Source organism: Echeneis naucrates, chromosome 24 (genome assembly GCF_900963305.1).
Source record: "Echeneis naucrates chromosome 24, fEcheNa1.1, whole genome shotgun sequence".
Taxonomy (NCBI): domain Eukaryota; kingdom Metazoa; phylum Chordata; class Actinopteri; order Carangiformes; family Echeneidae; genus Echeneis; species Echeneis naucrates.
The window spans coordinates 2883838-2903023 of NC_042534.1; the positions used below are offsets into that span (position 1 = coordinate 2883838).

The window sequence follows — 19186 nt, forward strand, 5'->3', positions numbered from 1 at the left end:
AATAACTTTGATTATACGTACTAGTTTGTGATGTTTGTTTCATTTTATCTAAAATGGGACAAATCAAAAAGAGAAAGTGATGAAATGCACACATCACACATCATTCGCCCTCTCATGCTGATTTCGTACCTCGGTTCTCTTTGTCAGATTTCTTCTCAGCCTTCCCTGAACCTGCAGAAACAGCCCGACACATAATTGTGTTCTTCAGTTATATTTAGTATTCTTGTGCTATTATTTCCTTCTCGGCCTAATACAGCTCGACATGTCGCTAATTAGAACTTTATCATGCAGAAAACATCGAATTTAATCACAAAATCTGCGACTATGCAAGAGGGATGATTTCTTCCTGAGAGGGCTCAGTAAGAGACTTAATATTGACATAAATCAGATTTTTTTACTTCAACTTAAACTTAAAATTCTCTGGAAGACACCAGAAAGAAAAACTCGCCATTTCATAATGTGTAGCTGCGTTCGAAGTTATTCTAGTTATTTCTGTGTGCTTCTCTTCTCTCTCCTACGTAGCTGATGCTGCTGTAATGTGCCAACTTCCCCACTGAGGGACTAATAAAAGGTTTATCTTATTTTAGCACAGAGACAACGAATACTCAGGAGGAAAACACCACAGCTTCTTCAAGTTTACACAAACAAAATATGAACTGTAGCTGAGTGGATTGATCCCGCGTAACGGGAAGATAAAATAAGATAACCTTCATCCGGACGACAGCAGATTTAATCCACCCATCCGACTATTGGCGATAAAATGAATGAAACTTTTGTGTACCTGTCAGAAGGATATGGGTGTAAAAATTGTGTTAAAACGTACTTTTCTTCTCCGCCACAGTTTTTGATCTGGTCTTGGCTGAAAATAAAGAGACATATAAGTAAAGAGCAGCTGCAGGTTTCAGCTCTGAGTCTGGACTGAACCGATCCCGACGAGCTGACGGGGTCTAACCTGGTCCAGCTGACGTCCGGGCCGGTTTCTCCTCTTTGGCCTGAGAGGTGACGTTCGCCCTCCTGACGGCGTCCAGTTTGGTTCTGAGTCTGACCGGCTGCGGACGTGGTTCCGGATCTGGATCTGATTGAAACACACTGACACTCAGACTGAACGTTTTATCGTCTGCATAAACAGAAAACACAAGAAGAGGTCAGCAGTTTGCTTTCACCTTTCCTGGATGCAGATTTCTTGGCTTTGCTCTTGACAGGTGAAGCTTCTGAGCGGAGAAAAATGATGAGTGTCCAGTTGAATGACTTAAAGTGCATCTGTTTGTGCCGTTACCTCTCTTTTCAGAAGACGGTTTCCTCTTCTTCTGTACGGCTGCAGGCTCTGAGCGGAATAAAACACCGTCAGGGGCCTGAATCATTTACTCCACCTTTAAAAAATCATTCTCTCATTCTGATCTTTTACCTTTCTTAGCAGTTTTGGTTTTCTCTTTCACAGCAGACTCTGTAAAAACATAAAATTCGTGTAAGAACCATCAACATCACCGACAGTTGAATTCTACTGAAAAATCTCCATAAACTTTCTTTGCAGGACTTTTCTTACAGCCTGATATGTAGATCCATAATTAATAAATCATTGTGTTTATTTGAACCGGCCGTTTTGCTTTCATCCCTGAAGTGGCAGTGTGATTTCTGTTATTCATAACTGGCTGAAGTGGCTAAATCTTTTTGATTATTTACGTTTTCATAACAACACCATAAATTAGCCGCCTGTAAACATAAATTACCTTTCTTTGTCTTTTCTTTGGCCGCCGCTGGCTCTGAGGAGGATAATTGGAGTGAAACGGCCGCGCAGAGTTAATTTCCCAGAATGAATACATTCATACTGCACATTATGTCATTGTACATCAGTGTTAAGTGCTGCAGCTCTCGTAAGTTCCAGTTAGCCAGCAAATGAAGCATTTAGCAGATCAGAGTGCTAATTCTGCACCTTTGTCTGAATCAGCTGTCTTTGTTTTCTTCTTTGCGGCTGGAAAATTGTCACACATTAATAACTGTGTTGTTCACTGAAGCAATTTAAAGAAATTAAAAATGTTTAATTATGAAATAATCAAATCACTTGTACCTTTCTTGGTGGGAGCGGCCTTCACCTCTTCTTCACCCGCCACTGTGTCTTCAACAAAAATAAGTGAAATGAATCGTCACGTTACTCCGACTGGAACTTGTGTTGGTTTGCTGGTTGTCTGTTTTCAAATATTAAATCTGCCTTATTTCTCTCCTCTGTCTTCAGACCTTCATGGAGTGTCCCATCAAAACAACACTTTTCCAGAAATCAGTTTCTGTGTGTGAATGTGTATTTATTAGAGGGGAGCTTTGATCTGATCCCACTTTGATTTGACCAGATAAGTCTCAGCTTGTTCTCGTCCTTACCCTGAACCACAGCTGCCACCGGCTGAGGCTCAGCAGCTGGAGCCTGGACCTCAGGAGTCTGTGGCTGGACCGGGGCCTCCGGTTGGACCGGGGCCACCGGCTGGACCGGGGCCTCAGGCTGGACCGGGGCCTCCGGCTGGACCGGGGCCACCGGCTGGACCGGGGCCTCCGGCTGGACCGGGGCCACCGGCTGGACCGGGGCCTCAGGCTGGACCGGGGCCTCCGGCTGGACCGGGGCCTCCGGCTGAGCTGGTTCTGGTTGGGGCTGCATCACTGGCTGCGGCGGCGGCGGCGGATATGGGTAATAGTGTGCGTACAGCGGCTGCCCGGGTGCTGGGGGGGGCTGTTGGTGGTAAACAGGCTGCATCTGTGGAGCTCCGGGGTGGACGGTCAGAACGGGAGCAGACGGAGCTGAAATTAAAGACACGTTATGACTTTTCCTCTTCCAGCAGAAGACAGAAAATAAGATGAGATGATGGGAAATACCTGACATGGTCGGGGGGGGGGTACGGGTTGTCTGTGACGATGTGATGAACTGGAAGATAAACAGCTGATTGGACACTTGGACAGGCTGACTTATATATTTCCTCTGTGTGAATCTCTCAACACTTACCGTACCATCCTGGGGGGGACGGGCAGTAGACCGGTGCAGGTCTGCAGGGGCCCACTGAATCAGCACAACAACAACAACAACAACACAAAATGACACTTTGGAGGTCACAGATGTCCATCCACTCTAAATCATGACGTAAACAACAGGTTTACCTTCTTGTGCAGATTCTGGACTCTCTTCTTGTTTTTTGGTCACCGGCTCTGTGAATGTGAATAATCAGGTGAGTCATCACAAACTGTTACTGTCTGAATGGATCTGAATTACCTGTTTTTTCTTGCTGTTTCTTGGTCTTCACCTCTTTCTTGGCTTCTGGAATGAAAAAACATGAATGAGAAGTTTTGATAAAAAGCTGCGGCAGATTTTTCACCTCCATCATGGCATCACCTCTAAACATGGGATGAAATTTGCTGCTCCTCTTGATTTTTGGCTGCAGGCCTGAAATCCTGGGAAGGCCTGGATATCCACACACATATTTGATATTACATCCAAAAAACAACAAGCACCAATTAATCCAGTGAACAGCGATCAGTGTTACCTTTCCTCTGTGGTTTCTCTTCTGTCTTCACGCCTTCATGGTCTAAATCAAAGTAAAGAAACGACTGAATGGATATCACAAAATAAAGAACTTCATCAATCTGATAACTAGTTAGCTGGTTTTTCAAACGTTTGGAGACTTCCTCGTCCCGAGCTCTGCCTGTACAGCCATGTTCAGATCTTCACACATGAACTTTATTTGCAGTCGTAGTTTTTTGTGGAGAATCTGAAATGTATCACCTTTTTTCCTTCTGACAGCAGAAACCCTCCTGGGAGTGTCTGAAAATGCAAACATCCAGAAGACGCTGAGATTAATCCAAATGTTCCAAACCAAACTTTAAAGCTGTTTATGAAAGTTGAGCATTTTATTAATCGATTATTGAAAAGGAATAATATTTTATGTAATGTAATAAAATGGCAGATTGATCATTTATTCTGGCTGAGAAACCCAGATAACAAAATAAGACACAAAAACGTCCTACATGTCATTTTGTACAAACCAAAAGAGAGAAAGGGAAAGAAATGGGGTGACGGAGGATCACTGACCTTTCTTCTTGGGGCTCTTGGTGACCGACTCTTTGGTTTTTGCAGACTTCAGACAGGGACACACTGAAATCACAGAGCAGACGGTCAAACTCACGCTGAACGTCAACCTGACATGAGAGTGTTGGTCCTCCGTCTCTGACCTGCAGACTGGCTCTCCTCTGCCTCGGGCTCAGCCAGCGGCTTAATGACGTCCACCGTCGCCTTCTCCTCCTCATCGTCATCTTCATCATCCTCGTCTTTGTCCTCTGGTTCATCGACAGATTTCTGCGTTTCAGCCGTTGGCTCTTTGTCTTTTCCTTCAGACTTTAAAGCTGTCAGAGGCAAAATAAGCCCACTTCAACTTAAATTAACAGTACAACCTAGATTTTGGTTTCAAATATTATATAAAAAGGTTTCATGTATGAAACTGATTCCTGAGCGACAGTTACTGTCCAAGTTAACATTACTTCTTTTTGTTTAGTCTGTAAAACTGACGAAGGAGGTGAAACTCACCGACTTCATCAGCTTCAGCCTCCTCAGTCTGATCTTCATCATCAGCCTGGCTGATGGGCTCCTCTTCATCACCCTCATCCTCCTCTGTCTGTGCTGCCTCCTCCTGGACGGTGAAGGCTACTGCAGCCTTGGCTGCACACAAACAGCCAGAATAACAAAGTTAGTCGATATCAATGTGAGCGACGATAAAACAGGACGGTTCGAAACGTCACACCTCAAAAAAGTCATTAAAAATACCTTCAAAGTGTTATGACATCATCATAGAATTCATTTTAGGGAACAGCCTCCAAACTGGGAACCTGCCAACCAATCAGAAACAAGAAACACTGTGATGCAAGTCAAACTGTACCTGTGAGTAAGACGTCATCAACATCGTCATCGTCGTCGTCATCTTCCTCATCATCATCATCGCTGTCGCCAGCTAAGGACTTCAACGTGACTTCATCTTTAAGTTCCTCTTCAAATGTGTCTCTGAGCTCGTCATCCTGATCAAAGGTGAACTCAAACGAGCTGCTTTCAACGTCTTCGTCGTCATCTGTTGTGACGTAGGAGACGTCGTCACTGAAGACGGTGTCTCCAACAGACTCTTCGTCAGTTTTAAGAGCGATGTCGTCATCGTCGTCACCTAAGACCCCGCTGTCTGTGCTGTCAGCTTCCTCTTCATCGTCATCATCCTCATCATCAACTGCCCCCTTTTTAAGAACATCATCGGGTTCATCATCATCATCGCCTTCAACGTCGAGGTCAACGTGGACGTCTTTGTCAAGGTCAAGATCAAGGTCGTCATCTTTCAGGTCGTCGTCTTCCTCATCATCTTCATCATCTGCAAAGTGCTCAGAGGAAGCAACAGAGACTTCATCATCTGATTCATCCAGAACATCTTCATCATCGTCATCCTCATCCGTGTCTGCTGCAGCTTTGATGTCTTCTTTCAGATCGTCGTCGTCGTCGTCTTCAACAGCAGGCAGAGGAGGGAGATCTTCCTCTTCAAGTTTATGATGATCATCATCATCATCGTCGCTCACCGCAGCGATAGGAGGAAGGCCAAGCTCCAGATCGTCATCGCTGTCATCTGCAATGACATCATCGCTGTCAGATGTTACGACACCCTCAGCTAGTTTATCATCTTCATCATCATCGTCATCATCATCGTCGTCATCATCGTCGTCATCATCCTTCTCTCCAGATTCACTGATGTCCGAGTCAGTGAACGCATCATCGCTGGTGTCCTCGTCATCGTGGTCTTCGTCTTTTTCATCACCTTCATCAGGTGGAGCGACGTCTTCATCGCTGTCTTTGATCCCAACAGGAGCATCAGACTCTTCGTCCTCAGAAGTGGAAGAAGGTTCAGGGGAAACTTCATCATCATCCTCATCATCATCATCATCATCCTCAGCATCAGCAGCTGCAGCTTCCTCAGGAGACTCTTCTACCTCATCTTCATCATCAGCAGCAGCATCTTCTTTCTCCTCCTCTTCCTCATCTTCATCTGCTCCTTCCTCTTCTTCTTCTTCCTCAGATAGTTCATCGGTTTTCTTCTCCTCCTCTTCCTCCTCCTCCACTCCTTCCTCCTCCTCCTCCTCCTCCTCCTCCTCTTCCTCCTCCTCCACTCCTTCCTCCTCCTCCTCCTCCTCCTCCTCCTCTTCCTCCTCCTCCACTCCTTCCTCCTCCTCCTCTTCCTCCTCCTCCTCCTCTTCCTCCTCCTCCACTCCTTCTTCCTCCTCCTCCTCCTCTTCCTCCTCCTCCTCCTCCTCCTCCTCTTCCACTCCTTCATCTTCCTCCTCATATTCTTCCTCCTCCTCCTCATACTCTTCCTCCTCATACTGCTCCTCTTCATAGTCCTCTTCTTCCTCTAGTTCCTCCTCTTCTGCGTACTCTTCCTCCTCCCCAGCAGTCTCCTCTTCGTCTTCCTCTTCCTCAACCTCAACTTCAGCCACTGGAGTTTTCTTTGTTTTTTGCATCTCTAGGACTAAGAAAAAAAAGAAGAAATGGCTAATTTCACAGTCACAGTGATGAAACCTATGTAAACATGAAAACCTTGGTGATATCACATTAATATTATCATAATGATAATGACATAGACTGAAGGTGCAGACCTTTACTTCGAGATGGCAGAAACTCTCCTGGTTCACGGAGAGAAAAATGGAAAGTCAGCAACACAACAGAACAAAGATTCATCAGAATAAAGCGGTTAGTTTGGATGTGCACGTACACGTCAGAGACAGCAGTTAGCATCAGGAGTTAGTGAGAAAACATGAAATATACTGCGTCAGTGATGAAGATGAACAGCACGCTGGCATTTATTTCCTCTCTGAATGTACACACCCCCACTAATGGTCAGTGGTTTTCTCAGTCTTCATCTCCTCCTCCTCCTCCAACCATCTTGAATCTTTGAGGTGGTTTATACGTAAAGTCAGTTTAAAACTACCACCATCCTGAGAATCTTCTGATGGTGTCGTCACTTAATCCGTCTGACTATGTTTTGATGTTTTGTTTTGTTTTTTTTTTTACCTTTTTCATCTATAAATCTGCTGTTTGCAAAAACTTTAAAGAAGAAAATAAAGACATTCTTCAAGCCAAGCCATAAAAAGTGCAATACATGTGCAGTTTGCTCATCTTTAAATGAGAATATTCTCCAGATACACATGGGATGAATCAGACTTGTCACTGTGGGGAATGTATTTGTGGATGTTGGTTGTTTTTGGCTCCTCAGAGGAAACATAATGTAAAAATAAAAACAGCACATGTAATGAAGCGCAGCAGGAAGAAAACATTCAAACAGAAAGCTAGCTGTCACTTTTTTTCTGCGTCTGTATCGTTACAAAGGGAGAAAGAATCGACAAGCAGCAGCGGGAGTACCAACCTTTTTTTCTCACTGCGTAAAGATTTCCTGAAGAAGAGAAGCAAGTTAGTGACTTCACTGAGAGCACAACAACAAATCCAACACCTCCCAGCTTTATCTGATGTATGCGTACCTTCATCTTCTTCAGGCGCCACAAGGCTGGCGGCAAATTTTAATATAGCAGTGATCACATTAGCTGATCCCTCCACGGCGTCGTTCACGGCCTTCACGGGGTCCGAGCCGATCTTCGTGAGGCCTCCTGGTGCAGCAGGCGGACACACGACAGCAAACAGCACATTCAGTAACTTGTTTGCTTTGACTGGACTTGTTATTCTGGTTGTTCTTCCCCAAATCAGGTAATTACATTTCCAATAGGACATTTCCTCAGTTCAGACAAACATGTTAAACTGAGGTGGGGAAGCAGACTAACCTACAGTTTAACCGAGGCTGTAGGTGTCAAATAGCATTTTAAAACCACACTGAGCCTCGTTCATCAGTCTAACGATCACAGAAGAATCTGCTAATGAACTCGTTCATCCAGGTCAGAGTCATCTAAGAGATCCGGCCAATTGTTGGCTTCAAAGTTTTTCTGTACTCGTGTTGTTTGCATCATTTTGAGCTTCTGGTACTAAGTCTGATGAAGGAGGGTCAGTTTTCCCAGCCTTCCCATCCCTTCCCACCGTTCCCACTGTTCCCACTATTCCCAGCCTTCCCACCGTTCCCAGTGTTCCCATCGTTCCCACTATTCCCAGCGTTCCCATCATTCCCATTGTTCCCACCATTCCCACTGTTCCCATTGTTCCCAGTGTTTGTAGTGTTCCCACCGTTCCCACCGTTCCCACCGTTCCCATCATTCCCACCATTCTCAGTGTCTGTAGTGTTCCCAGCGTTCCCAGTGTTTGTAGTGTTCCCAGCGTTCCCAGTGTCTGTAGTGTTCCCAGCGTTCCCAGTGTCTGTAGTGTTCCCAGCGTTCCCAGTGTTTGTAGTGTTCCCAGCGTTCCCAGCGTTCCCAGTGTTCCCACCATTCCCAGTGTTTGTAGTGTTCCCATTGTTCCCATTGTTCCCACCATTCCCATCATTCCCACCATTCTCAGTGTCTGTAGTGTTCCCAGCGTTCCCAGCGTTCCCAGTGTTCCCACCATTCCCAGTGTTTGTAGTGTTCCCAGCGTTCCCAGCATTCACAGGCAAACACCATCAGTACATGGTTTATTTTGAATCTCCAGTGAGAAACTCCCGGCCTGTGACATTTTCATTATTGCTCCAAATAGGTCAAAGAGAAAGTTGGGAAAGTTCAACACTGGGAATTCAAAAGTCAAAGAAAAGAAAACAAAAGAAAACACAAATAAACGCAATTTCAGGAGGGCTTGATAGACACATTTTTTAGCTGGTGTCGGTTCCATCAAGCCCACCTGAAGCTCAAATGTTCCAAACTTTGCGATTCAGCAAAGAAATACTTCAAATATTTGAAGCTGAGTTTTCTGCTTCACACAGAAATGTAGAGAACATAAATAAATGCACATTCCTACAAAATAAGCTACAAACTACCCACAACAACGTCACTGTGATAATGACATTATCAAGCACGGAGGCAGCAGCAGATAAACAGCATCCGGCCGGTCTGACACTGATGGCTGACATTAACAGCCAGTGTTAGCTGGTTAGTCGCTTTTAGCATCAGGTCAGCTGTCTTGCCTCTGTGCTCTGAATCCTTTAAAACCTTCCTGACACCATGAGATGGGTGACCTGGTTGGATGAGAGACAGCAGAATTAAGCACAGAGAAGGAAAGTGTTCATGTGATGGCGTGATTCCTTCCTCACAGTTCCTTCGTCCTGGTTCTTTGTGCTGCAGTATAAAGTCCCTGATGTTCCTGTTTCATTCATGTTGGATATCTACTAATATGAAGTGAAGGTGAAATGAAGAGAGATATTTGAGTTCAGGTTAATGATGACTGAGTAGAGATTCATGAGAGGAGGCGTGTTACGAGGAGAAAACTTAGTGATGTCACTGATACGGAAAAAACACACGAACAAGTACAGTTAGTGGATTTTACATGGAGGTAGTTTGATTTGTTGCACGGAAATAATGAGAGGAAAATCAGGAAAAGGAAATAATATAATAACAATGGCCGCAGCAGAAGAACTCCTCACTGATGTTTTGCACATGAATTTCTAACATACTCTTTCCAGTTACATAACAACTAAAACAACACAAAGCAGTCCAACTGGCAGATCCAGCTGCAGATAACTCGTCACATTATGGCCAGAGTAATGTTGGCATTAGTTTTCTATCCTGTTGGCACCGTTTCCTCGCTCAGCACCATCTCACAGCATCCACACCCCCAGGCTGAAGACAAATATCTGGCATCCAACCTTTTTATTCAGCGCTCAGCTTATAATAGACCAAGTTTGTATGAAGAACCTTCGACAGCGTTCTCCCTTTAACTTTAACTCCCTTTATGTTAGAAATGTACCACTGTTGAATTAGCAAATATCCCAAATGCAAATCAAGTGAACAGCAAGCTATTTCAGTTCATTTTCAGTTTGCTCTTTAGTCTCTGTGATGTCCCGTGGTTTCTGGTTGTGACATCGGAGCTGATTTTATGAATCTGTTGACCGTGAGCAGCCACAGTCCGTCCAATTTTTGATCCTTTGGTGCCAGAAAACAATCAAACACAAAACACCAGTGTGTGTGCAGCCGAGAGTGGAAGAGGTGATTTCATTTTAGGTGGTTTAATACCTGAAATGGTTTTGTAGTCCATCAGATCGAACATGATGACAAAAACACAAGACCAGGTGATGATAAGAGCCAGGACTAAGATCCAGGCCAGCGGGGAGCTGAAGGTGGAGTACAGTTCGTCTGTGAAGGTTTTCTTCGGCGTCCGTGCAGACGGTGACCCGGCATCTCCGTTCTTATTGTCGATGAGCATGGTGGTGGTGGTGGTCACCGACCGTGCTGGGGGGGGGGGGGGGGGGGGGGGGTGATATAGATATCAGAAACACAACTTATTATAATACAATACACTTCAGCTGCACCACAAATAAGATCCTCTCTGAAACAGCCTCGTGAACAACTGAACAAAACTGTGACCACGTGACTATTCATCATCTGTTTCTGGGTCGGGGGAGTACAGGAGCCAATCCCAGCTCACCCTGGACGGCGAGGACGGCAGTCCATCACAGGGCCAACACACAGAGACAGACAGAGACCAGCAGCCACCAGTCTTTGGACGGTGGGAGCAAACATGGAGACTCCACACAGAACCAAACGCACAAACTTCTTTTCTTCTTTCTTATTTTATGATAAAGTGTGCCAGTTGTTAAAGTCGCCACGGCTGTCAGCAGAGTCCAGACCACCTGTCGACTCTCCTCAGCTGTCTTTTGGCAGCTACTGTACATTACTGAGCTCGCACAGACATCTGAAGCGTCACAAAGGCCGTGTAGGTTTAAGTAAGTGTGACCAAATGTCCTGGAAAATGTCAGCGTGGTCAGGCTTCCTTTTTGTGCACACAACTCGCTGTTCAACACAGATTTAACTCCAGTCAAAGCAAAATGACAGTGTCAAAGAAAGAAAGGAGGAAAACTAAAAGATGGCATCTCTGAAGTAGAAGAACAGACTGAAAGACACTCGGACTGTCGACTGGTACGTTTCAGCAGCAGCTATTCACACTTGAATTCGTAGATCTGCTAATACAGTCGTCCTTTGATGACGTCTGTTGGTCGGTCGGTCTCCATTCATGTACTTAAACAACCGCTGGCCAATATCTAATGAAATAAGGCCCCTCAGTACGATCGTGACTTTTGACTCAAAGGTTTTGTTGCCTTTCAATCCGATTGCATGTGAAAATGACACAAACTGTGTGGGGAACCGTTCTGGACGTGAAGATGTTATTTAATCTGTTTTCCCTCTTCGGGCTGATCCCTCCTTTGGCTGCTCTTTTCCAAACCCAGCTGGAAAAAGGTTGGACCAGCCAACCGTGCACAGTTCCCCCTTTTATGGCCATTTTATCTGCAGATCTGCTGTTAGAGCCTTGTGGTCAGAATACAGGTCTTTTCAGTCGTAACATTTCCTTAACAGGCACCTGGAGCAGAGACCTTTACGATGCTCCGCGTCCTCGTCTGTAATCAGCGTTGGATCTTCTCTAATATTACAATAATGAGAGGGAGCAAATTTTTCTTTGTAAAACAAAAACATTCTAACAATTTTGAAATGTATACAAAACAGAGGAAACAGGGGCAACATTTTTTTTAATACTGCGTTGTCCTAATTCTAAAGAAAACTTTATATTCGATCACCTCACTGCCTCAAAGACACGAATGGTCGTACAGTGGCTGTCAGGATTACTCATAAACTGATCTGACAACAAAACAAACAGCTTTTTTGTTTTAAACGTAATAGTGTGTGAGGACTATTGAGTCATTTACAATATTGTCATCTGAGCTGGAGAAAAACAGCAACAAGTAAGAAAGTCGATTTGACTCATTTTTATTTTACCTTTACTTCATTTTTTTGCAGTTGGATGTTGTTTGTTTATGTTGTTCTGTTGGTTCTTTAAAAAGTAAAAACATCATGAGTTCTAAATGTGAAACCTTTTGACTTCTTTCTCCTTGTGAGGAAGGATTGATTTATTAGCTGCAGTCATCTAACTATAAAGCTTTTCTTATCGTGATGTGCCAAAATCTAAAATAACTATGAAAAACGTTTAAAAAGTTTTTCCACCTTTCCAAGTGCAAACAGGAAGACATACAGCGACAAAAAGGAAAAACACCTGTGTCAGGGCATCAGTGGTATAATTACACTGTGATGAGGTTCTGCTTTCATCATACACAGACAAAAACCTCCAGCAGCACCGTAGATATCACAGCGGTCTTTAAGCTGCATTACAAATAGCAGATACATGATAGCGGCATATTTTTAGATGCTTCCAATCATGAACTTCCCAACGCATTAGATACCAAAACATGGAAGGTTCTGTGTGCAAACCAAAACACACACTCTGCCTTATTCACAACGTTCACGGCTTCTGTTGTGTCATGGGAATCGAACAGTAACACTTGTGATTGTGTGGTTATGCCTTACCTTCAGCTGCTTCAGTCATAGTTTCAGGATAAAAGTTCAGTTTCAACAGTAAATCCTTCCAGATTATGTTGCCATGAAAACAAATACTGACAATATATCCTCAACTGGTTTGTGCAACTTAATCCTGCTCTTTAATTCCAGTCCAGCAGCGTCATGTGAAAGGCCGGAGCTGAGGATATGTGGAAGACTTGAACCCTTTTGGCCAGCTCTGGTAACACTACACCTCTTTTTCCATAACTGGGACTTTAATCTGTACTTTTCCTCTCTTGTTCTGGAAGTCTTGATGGGTTCAGATGACCAAAAGGAGGTCCAGAGAGGTGACTTCGGGCTGGGGAGAGAGACGGAGACCCAGTTGAGGTGGTCGGTGTCTTCACCCTTTGCTTGGCTGGCGTTGTAGACGGAGCAGCCTGCCCCCAACCACCAACCCCCTCCACCAGCTCTGACAGATTTAGCTCTACCACGGGGCCCGACGGACAGAGGTTGGGAGAGCAACTTTCTCTGGGTAACTTTACACCACCAGCCAAAGTTTCTGCTGGAGTCAGTGAATACAGCGTGGACTTTGGTTTCAAACAGCCCCAACATTAAAATCCTTATCTTTATTTTCTGATTGTTGAAATTGTAAACCATAAAAGTCAAATTAGGTTCTGTCACATTCACCCGGTGCGTCTGCACCTCGGGCCCCGAGTTATTCTTAGAGCGTATTCTGCTTCGCCTTTTTAGGCCAGAGGCGTGACCTCAACACCCCCCACCCTCCTCCAGACCCCCCCTCCGGGATAACTAATCCACCTCCTCCACAGCAAGTGAGTGAGAGGGAAGAGAGTAAAGATCCGATTCTCAGACGGGACAAATACCTCGACTGCAGGTGTGTCAGGTTAATTTGGGGGTGAACGACATTTTAGGAAGTTATCTTGTGTGGCTCTGTTGTGCATCAAGGCCAGTGTTGATACGAGTCCTCGCTGTGACGCCTGCCTCTTCGTGTCACACTTGTGTGTACTTTTTTTGGCTTTATTGTGATGAACTTCACACACTTTCCAGTTCAAAGGTCATTCATAGTGGTGACCTTTGTGTTCCTCTCTATTCCTCAGTCCTCCTTACCTGCTGTGGTCATGATTTTGTTGGTTCATGTCATAGATACTTTTAGATAATACAACAAATACAGCTTTAATCTCAAACTAAGATAAATGTCTCTCGCTGGCTGGGCTGTCATATTAAATCATACATAAACTAAACTTTTGTTTCATACGGTGTCTGCAGATCTCAGATTATTTAGTCTCTGCTCAGGAGCTCAGGTTAGCTTGGATCAGAAAGGAGAACAGATAAATGATACGCTGACTTTGGCTGATCAGTTTTTATTTGTTTTAATAAATGATTCATTATATTAAAGCACCCCAACAAAGAGTTATTGTTCTTCATTTAAAATGGTACAGACTGCTCCCCTACACACATTTAACCACAAATATTATCAAACACAAATCAAATCATTCATTCATTCATTCATTTGTTCATCTTCTACCGCTTATCCGCCCCCCACTCTTTCTCTGTCTCTCCCCTCATTTGACAAAGAGAGAAATGAAATGAAGAGTAAATACTTAGATGAACTTGATTATTTCCCCCTGATTCGAAACTCATAAACATTTACATCAGCTTTCATGATACTCCTGTTAATTGCACATATTTTCTCTTCCATCCATGATAACAGCAGCCATCTCTTTCCAGTTAGTTTGAAAATAACAGTGATGATTGCAGACATGACTAAAACAGCACCACCACCAATGATGGCCTTTGCATGCTTCTTCAAAACTAAGACAAAGGAAAAACAGAGCAAAGAGTCACCATGTGTCAGTAATAATAATAATAATAATAATAGTAATAATAGTCAACGTTCCTTAATGCATTTAAGGTTTCTCTCTTGGAGTCAAATGTTAAATTATATTAAATGGAAATGTTTGCCACAGCTATGGAAACATGTAAATTTAACTATTTAACTATATAAGTCAGACATTTTTATACTTTTAAACCAAACTGCCTTCGAACTTCAAAACACAGGAATTGAGTTTTGTACTAAAACTGTAAAAGCCTCTTCAAGTGTCATCTGAAATGTTTCTGTAAACTGCTGCTACACAGACATTTTGGACCCATTCTGTTGAAATCTGGAGACCTACTTGGAAGGTATCATTTTAAAATGTGTGACCATTCAATGTGCACGTGGACCTGATAGGAAAAAAGTCTAATCTGAGCTCTGTAGATTGTGATTATAGTCGTACTTACAACTCTGGATGCTTGTGTTGGATTTCTGCAAGGAAGGATAGAAAAGATTGTGAGTAACGATAACTGTGAATAAAGTGTTAAACTGAACACAGTGTCAGGAAATCATTACCTGAGAGAACTGACACAGCTTCTGGATTTCATGCCATGCTATATCATTAGTGTTACACTGCAGGAATCTGTTTTCATAGAACAGACAGTCCACTGTGAGGTGAACGTTTGTATCGCTCACAAGCCTCCGGCTCTCAGCCACAGTGTAATTCTGATCGAAGGTGTGATGCATAACCACCAGAATTACCGGTTTGTTGGCTGTAGACAAAAACATGAAACAATCACCGAGTCTTGAATGAGGCAGGTTTGTAAGAGAGAAGGTAGAAATTATTAGAAATTATTACACCATAGCTGGGACGTGGAAATGAAGATGGAAGTATTACGAGACTGAGGAGAGCTCGTTGTGCAGCAAACATGCAATTATATCACATGAGATTGGTCCAGTTTCACTTCTTGATGTGTGAAACCGGCCAAACATCGACGAAGACATTAGTTACCAGGAGCGTTGCTCAGAGCCTCTTCGACATCAGTTCCCACCCGTGAGGTGACAGGACAGAAAACCAGGCAGTAGTCACAGGTCTCATAGGTCTGCACCTCTCTGTGGCCGGCCTGTACAAACTTTGATACCCAGTCACGATGAGCCTGGTTAGTATTTCCCGCCAAGTGGACAAAGAAATTCTCTGAAGACAAGAAAATACAAAGAATCGTTTACAATCATTGACAGTCTGTTGAGAAACATTCTGTCTTCACTTAAAACTAAAAACTGAAACTGTAAGAAAAGGAGGCGGGGTTCCTCCCCTCACCTACCTCCTACAGGCAAATCCCTGAAAGGAGAGAGAAAGAACAGGAATCAAGGAAATTTAACAAGTCTGAACAACGATCAGGTCAATCCCAGCTGTGCTGCACAATCATTTATTTTCTGAGAGGTCAGAGGTAAGAATACCTGAGACGGATATAATCTTTATTGTTCCAATGCATGGTCAGAGAGTCCACAGTTCACAGCCTCGGTGGGATTACTTTAAAACACAAAGTAGTTTACTCACATAATACTTTGATATTCGGTTACCAGCGTCTCTGGCATGTTGAGCTCAGACTCAGTTGCCGGATGTGTAGCTCTGTCACTGCTGACACTTTCACTTTGTTTTTGAGGTGCAGCAAGTTCTTAAAGGGAACGTTGAACAGGAAGTAGATTTTGAACATGGCAGAGGAAGAAAAGAGCCTCTGTAGAATAAACTCCCTGAATGTTAGTGTTGTTTTTAGATGACAGGAAGTCACGAAGCACTAACAGGTTTAGCTTTAACTCTGTTAACTTGTCTCATCTTTTCACTTTTTCTGGGCAAAACCTCTGATCCTGATTTCCCTTTCAGCCGATTTGGCTTTATTGTGATGAACTTCACACACTTTCCAGTTCAAAGGTCATTCATAGTGGTGACCTTTGTGTTCCTCTCTATTCCTCAGTCCTCCTTACCTGCTGTGGTCATGATTTTGTTGGTTCGTGTCATAGATACTTTTAGATAATACAACAAATACAGCTTTAATCTCAAACTGAGATAAATGTCTCTCGCTGGCTGGGCTGTCATATTAAATCATACATAAACTAAACTTTTGTTTCATACGGTGTCTGCAGATCTCAGATTATTTAGTCTCTGCTCAGGAGCTCAGGTTAGCTTGGATCAGAAAGGAGAACAGATAAATGATACGCTGACTTTGGCTGATCAGTTTGTATTTGTTTTAATAAATGATTCATTATATTAAAGCACCCCAACAAAAAGTTATTGTTCTTCATTTAAAATGGTACAGACTGCTCCCCTACACACATTTAACCACAAATATTATCAAACACAAATCAAATCATTCATTCATTCATTCATTCATTTGTTCATCTTCTACCGCTTATCCGCCCCCCACTCTTTCTCTGTCTCTCCCCTCATTTGACAAAGAGAGAAATGAAATGAAGAGTAAATACTTGAAAATGTTTACTGACTTAGATTAACTCAATTATTTCCCCCTGATTCGAAACTCATAAACATTTACATCAGCTTTCATGATACTCCTGTTAATTGCACATATTTTTTCTTCCATCCATGATAACAGCAGCCATCTCTGTCCAGTTTATTTGGCAAAAACAAGAAGCAAGATGATTGCCAAAATGACAAAAAAAAAAAAAGTACCACCAATGATGGTGGCCTTTGCATGCTTATTCTGCAACACTAAGACAAAGAAAAACAGAGCAAAGAGTCACCATGTGTCAGTAATAATAATAATAATAATAATAATAATAATAATAATAGTCAACGTTCCTTAATGCATTTAAGGTTTTTCTCTTGGAGTCAAATGTTAAATTATATTAAATGGAAATGTTTGCCACAGCTATGGAAACATGTAAATTTAACTATTTAACTATATAAGTCAGACATTTTTATACTTTTAAACCAAACTGCCTTCGAACTTCAAAACGCAGGAATTGAGTTTTGTACTAAAACTGTAAAAGCCTCTTCAAGTGTCATCTGAAATGTTTCTGTAAACTGCTGCTACACAGACATTTTGGACCCATTCTGTTGAAATCTGGAGACCAACTTGGAAGGTATCATTTTAAAATGTGTGACCATTCAATGTGCACGTGGACCTGATAGGAAAAAAGTCTAATCTGAGCTCTGTAGATTGTGATTATAGTCGTACTTACAACTCTGGATGCTTGTGTTGGATTTCTGCAAGGAAGGATAGAAAAGATTGTGAGTAACAATAACTGTGAATAAAGTGTTAAACTGAACACAGTGTCAGGAAATCATTACCTGAGAGAACTGACACAGCTTCTGGATTTCATGCCATGCTATATCATTAGTGTTACACTGCAGGAATCTGTTTTCATAGAACAGACAGTCCACTGTGAGGTGAACGTTTGTATCGCTCACAAGCCTCCGGCTCTCAGCCACAGTGTAATTCTGATCGAAGGTGTGATGCATAACCACCAGAATTACCGGTTTGTTGGCTGTAGACAAAAACATGAAACAATCACTGAGATCACATGAGATTGGTCCAGTTTCTCTTCTTGATGTGTGAAACCGGCCAAACATCGACGAAGACATTAGTTACCAGGAGCGTTGCTCAGAGCCTCTTCGACATCAGTTCCCACCCGTGAGGTGACAGGACAGAAAACCAGGCAGTAGTCACAGGTCTCATAGGTCTGCACCTCTCTGTGGCCGGCCTGTACAAACTTTGATACCCAGTCACGATGAGCCTGGTTAGTATTTCCCGCCAAGTGGACAAAGAAATTCTCTGAAGACAAGAAAATACAAAGAATTATTTAGAATCATTGACAGTCTGTTGAGAAACATTCTGTCTTCACTTAAAACTAAAAACTGAAACTGTAAGAAAAGGAGGCGGGGTTCCTCCCCTCACTTACCTCCTACAGGCAAATCCCTGAAAGGAGAGAGAAAGAACAGGAATCAAGGAAATTTAACAAGTCTGAACAACGATCAGGTCAATCCCAGCTGTGCTGCACAATCATTTATTTTCTGAGAGGTCAGAGGTAAGAATACCTGAGACGGATATAATCTTTATTGTTCCAATGCATGGTCAGAGAGTCCACAGTTCACAGCCTCGGTGGGATTACTTTAAAACACAAAGTAGTTTACTCACATAATACTTTGATATTCGGTTACCAGCGTCTCTGGCATGTTGAACTCAGACTCAGCTGCCGGATGTGTAGCTCTGTCACTGCTGACACTTTCACTTTGTTTTTGAGGTGCAGCAAGTTCTTAAAGGGAACGTTGAACAGGAAGTAGATTTTGAACATGGCAGAGGAAGAAAAGAGCCTCTGTGGAATAAACTCCCTGAATGTTAGTGTTGTTTTTAGATGACAGGAAGTCACGAAGCACTAACAGGTTTAGCTTTAACTCTGTTAACTTGTCTCATCTTTTCACTTTTTCTGGGCAAAACCTCTGATCCTGATTTCCCTTTCAGCCGATTTGTTGGATAGATATTGATGACATATTTGCAGTCAACAGGCCCTCACTGACAGGCTGCTGCCAGGAGGACCGGCCTACAAATGCTCCTCAGTTTAGATGGAATTTAAGTGGAAGGTGAACGTATAAATTTGCAGATCTAAAAAGGAGCATCCGTTGAACAGAATCAGCACGATGTTGTATTGAAGGGGAATCGAAACTAGAGACGGAGACCACTGAACCCATCAGAAAAACGTTATATGAGCCATTTTCCCATAGACTTCAGCACAATCAGACTTCTTTGGATTAATCAGTGGTTAAAGGTGTTAAGTTGTGATATACCAAAGATAGAAAAGAGGGTTTGGTTTGGACCTGCTCTGTGTGTAGTTGTGTGTTGTTGTGACTCTCTTATGATTTGTTGCTGCATAAACAAACCTCATTTGTCTCGATAC

At 43.0% G+C, this 19186-nt stretch overlaps 2 protein-coding genes and 1 long non-coding RNA gene across 9 annotated transcripts; all 3 read right to left on the reverse strand.

The window, feature by feature from the left end:
- Positions 1-1185: 1185 nt before the first annotated feature.
- LOC115038089 (uncharacterized) lies at positions 1186-1898 on the reverse strand. The gene is made up of 4 exons (XR_003840490.1): positions 1728-1898; positions 1406-1444; positions 1277-1324; positions 1186-1211 (listed from the first exon to the last, which is right to left on the reverse strand). It is a non-coding gene; the product is annotated as an uncharacterized LOC115038089 (long non-coding RNA).
- Positions 1899-2155: 257 nt separating this feature from the next.
- Positions 2156-12917, reverse strand: LOC115038209 (protein starmaker-like). Its single transcript, XM_029497082.1, has 20 exons — positions 12475-12917; positions 10117-10350; positions 9090-9125; positions 7531-7656; positions 7419-7445; positions 6652-6678; positions 6199-6524; positions 4905-6069; positions 4556-4687; positions 4204-4374; positions 4064-4126; positions 3758-3796; positions 3519-3560; positions 3368-3436; positions 3248-3292; positions 3136-3183; positions 2984-3037; positions 2857-2905; positions 2371-2781; positions 2156-2279 (listed from the first exon to the last, which is right to left on the reverse strand). Exons 1-19 carry the CDS (start codon positions 12491-12493, stop codon positions 2574-2576), a joined length of 2880 nt encoding a protein of 959 aa, XP_029352942.1. The 5' UTR covers positions 12494-12917; the 3' UTR covers positions 2156-2279; positions 2371-2573.
- An 890-nt stretch (positions 12918-13807) lies between these two features.
- LOC115037753 (uncharacterized) lies at positions 13808-18533 on the reverse strand. 7 transcript variants are annotated; one of them, XM_029496470.1, is made up of 11 exons: positions 18430-18533; positions 18194-18210; positions 17884-18066; positions 17583-17779; positions 17474-17498; positions 15834-17000; positions 15598-15614; positions 15288-15470; positions 14852-15048; positions 14743-14767; positions 13808-14274 (listed from the first exon to the last, which is right to left on the reverse strand). In XM_029496470.1, the coding sequence occupies exons 6-11, from the start codon at positions 15869-15871 to the stop codon at positions 14078-14080; spliced, it is 657 nt and encodes a 218-aa protein (XP_029352330.1). In that variant the 5' UTR covers positions 15872-17000; positions 17474-17498; positions 17583-17779; positions 17884-18066; positions 18194-18210; positions 18430-18533; the 3' UTR covers positions 13808-14077. The 7 variants fall into 7 exon arrangements, with proteins under 7 accessions (XP_029352330.1, XP_029352333.1, XP_029352329.1 ...); XM_029496473.1 differs by having other exon boundaries at positions 15734-17000; positions 18330-18528; XM_029496469.1 differs by having other exon boundaries at positions 18330-18527.
- Between the last annotated feature and the right edge of the window lie 653 nt (positions 18534-19186).

Bases quoted from the DNA above. Each gene is read 5' to 3' on its own strand.
- LOC115038209 (XM_029497082.1), bottom strand. The intron at 3,437-3,518 runs GTAACACTGATC...GTGGATATCCAG, and splicing joins AGAGAAACCACAGAGGAAAG to GCCTTCCCAGGATTTCAGGC. The intron at 3,184-3,247 runs GTAATTCAGATC...TCACATTCACAG, and splicing joins GAAACAGCAAGAAAAAACAG to AGCCGGTGACCAAAAAACAA.
- LOC115037753 (XM_029496472.1), bottom strand. From the start codon at position 18,467: ATGCCAGAGACGCTGGTAACCGAATATCAAAGTATTAT. The intron at 17,780-17,883 runs GTAACTAATGTC...TTTTGTCTACAG, and splicing joins GGCTCTGAGCAACGCTCCTG to CCAACAAACCGGTAATTCTG. The intron at 17,499-17,582 runs GTAATGATTTCC...CCTTCCTTGCAG, and splicing joins AGCTGTGTCAGTTCTCTCAG to AAATCCAACACAAGCATCCA.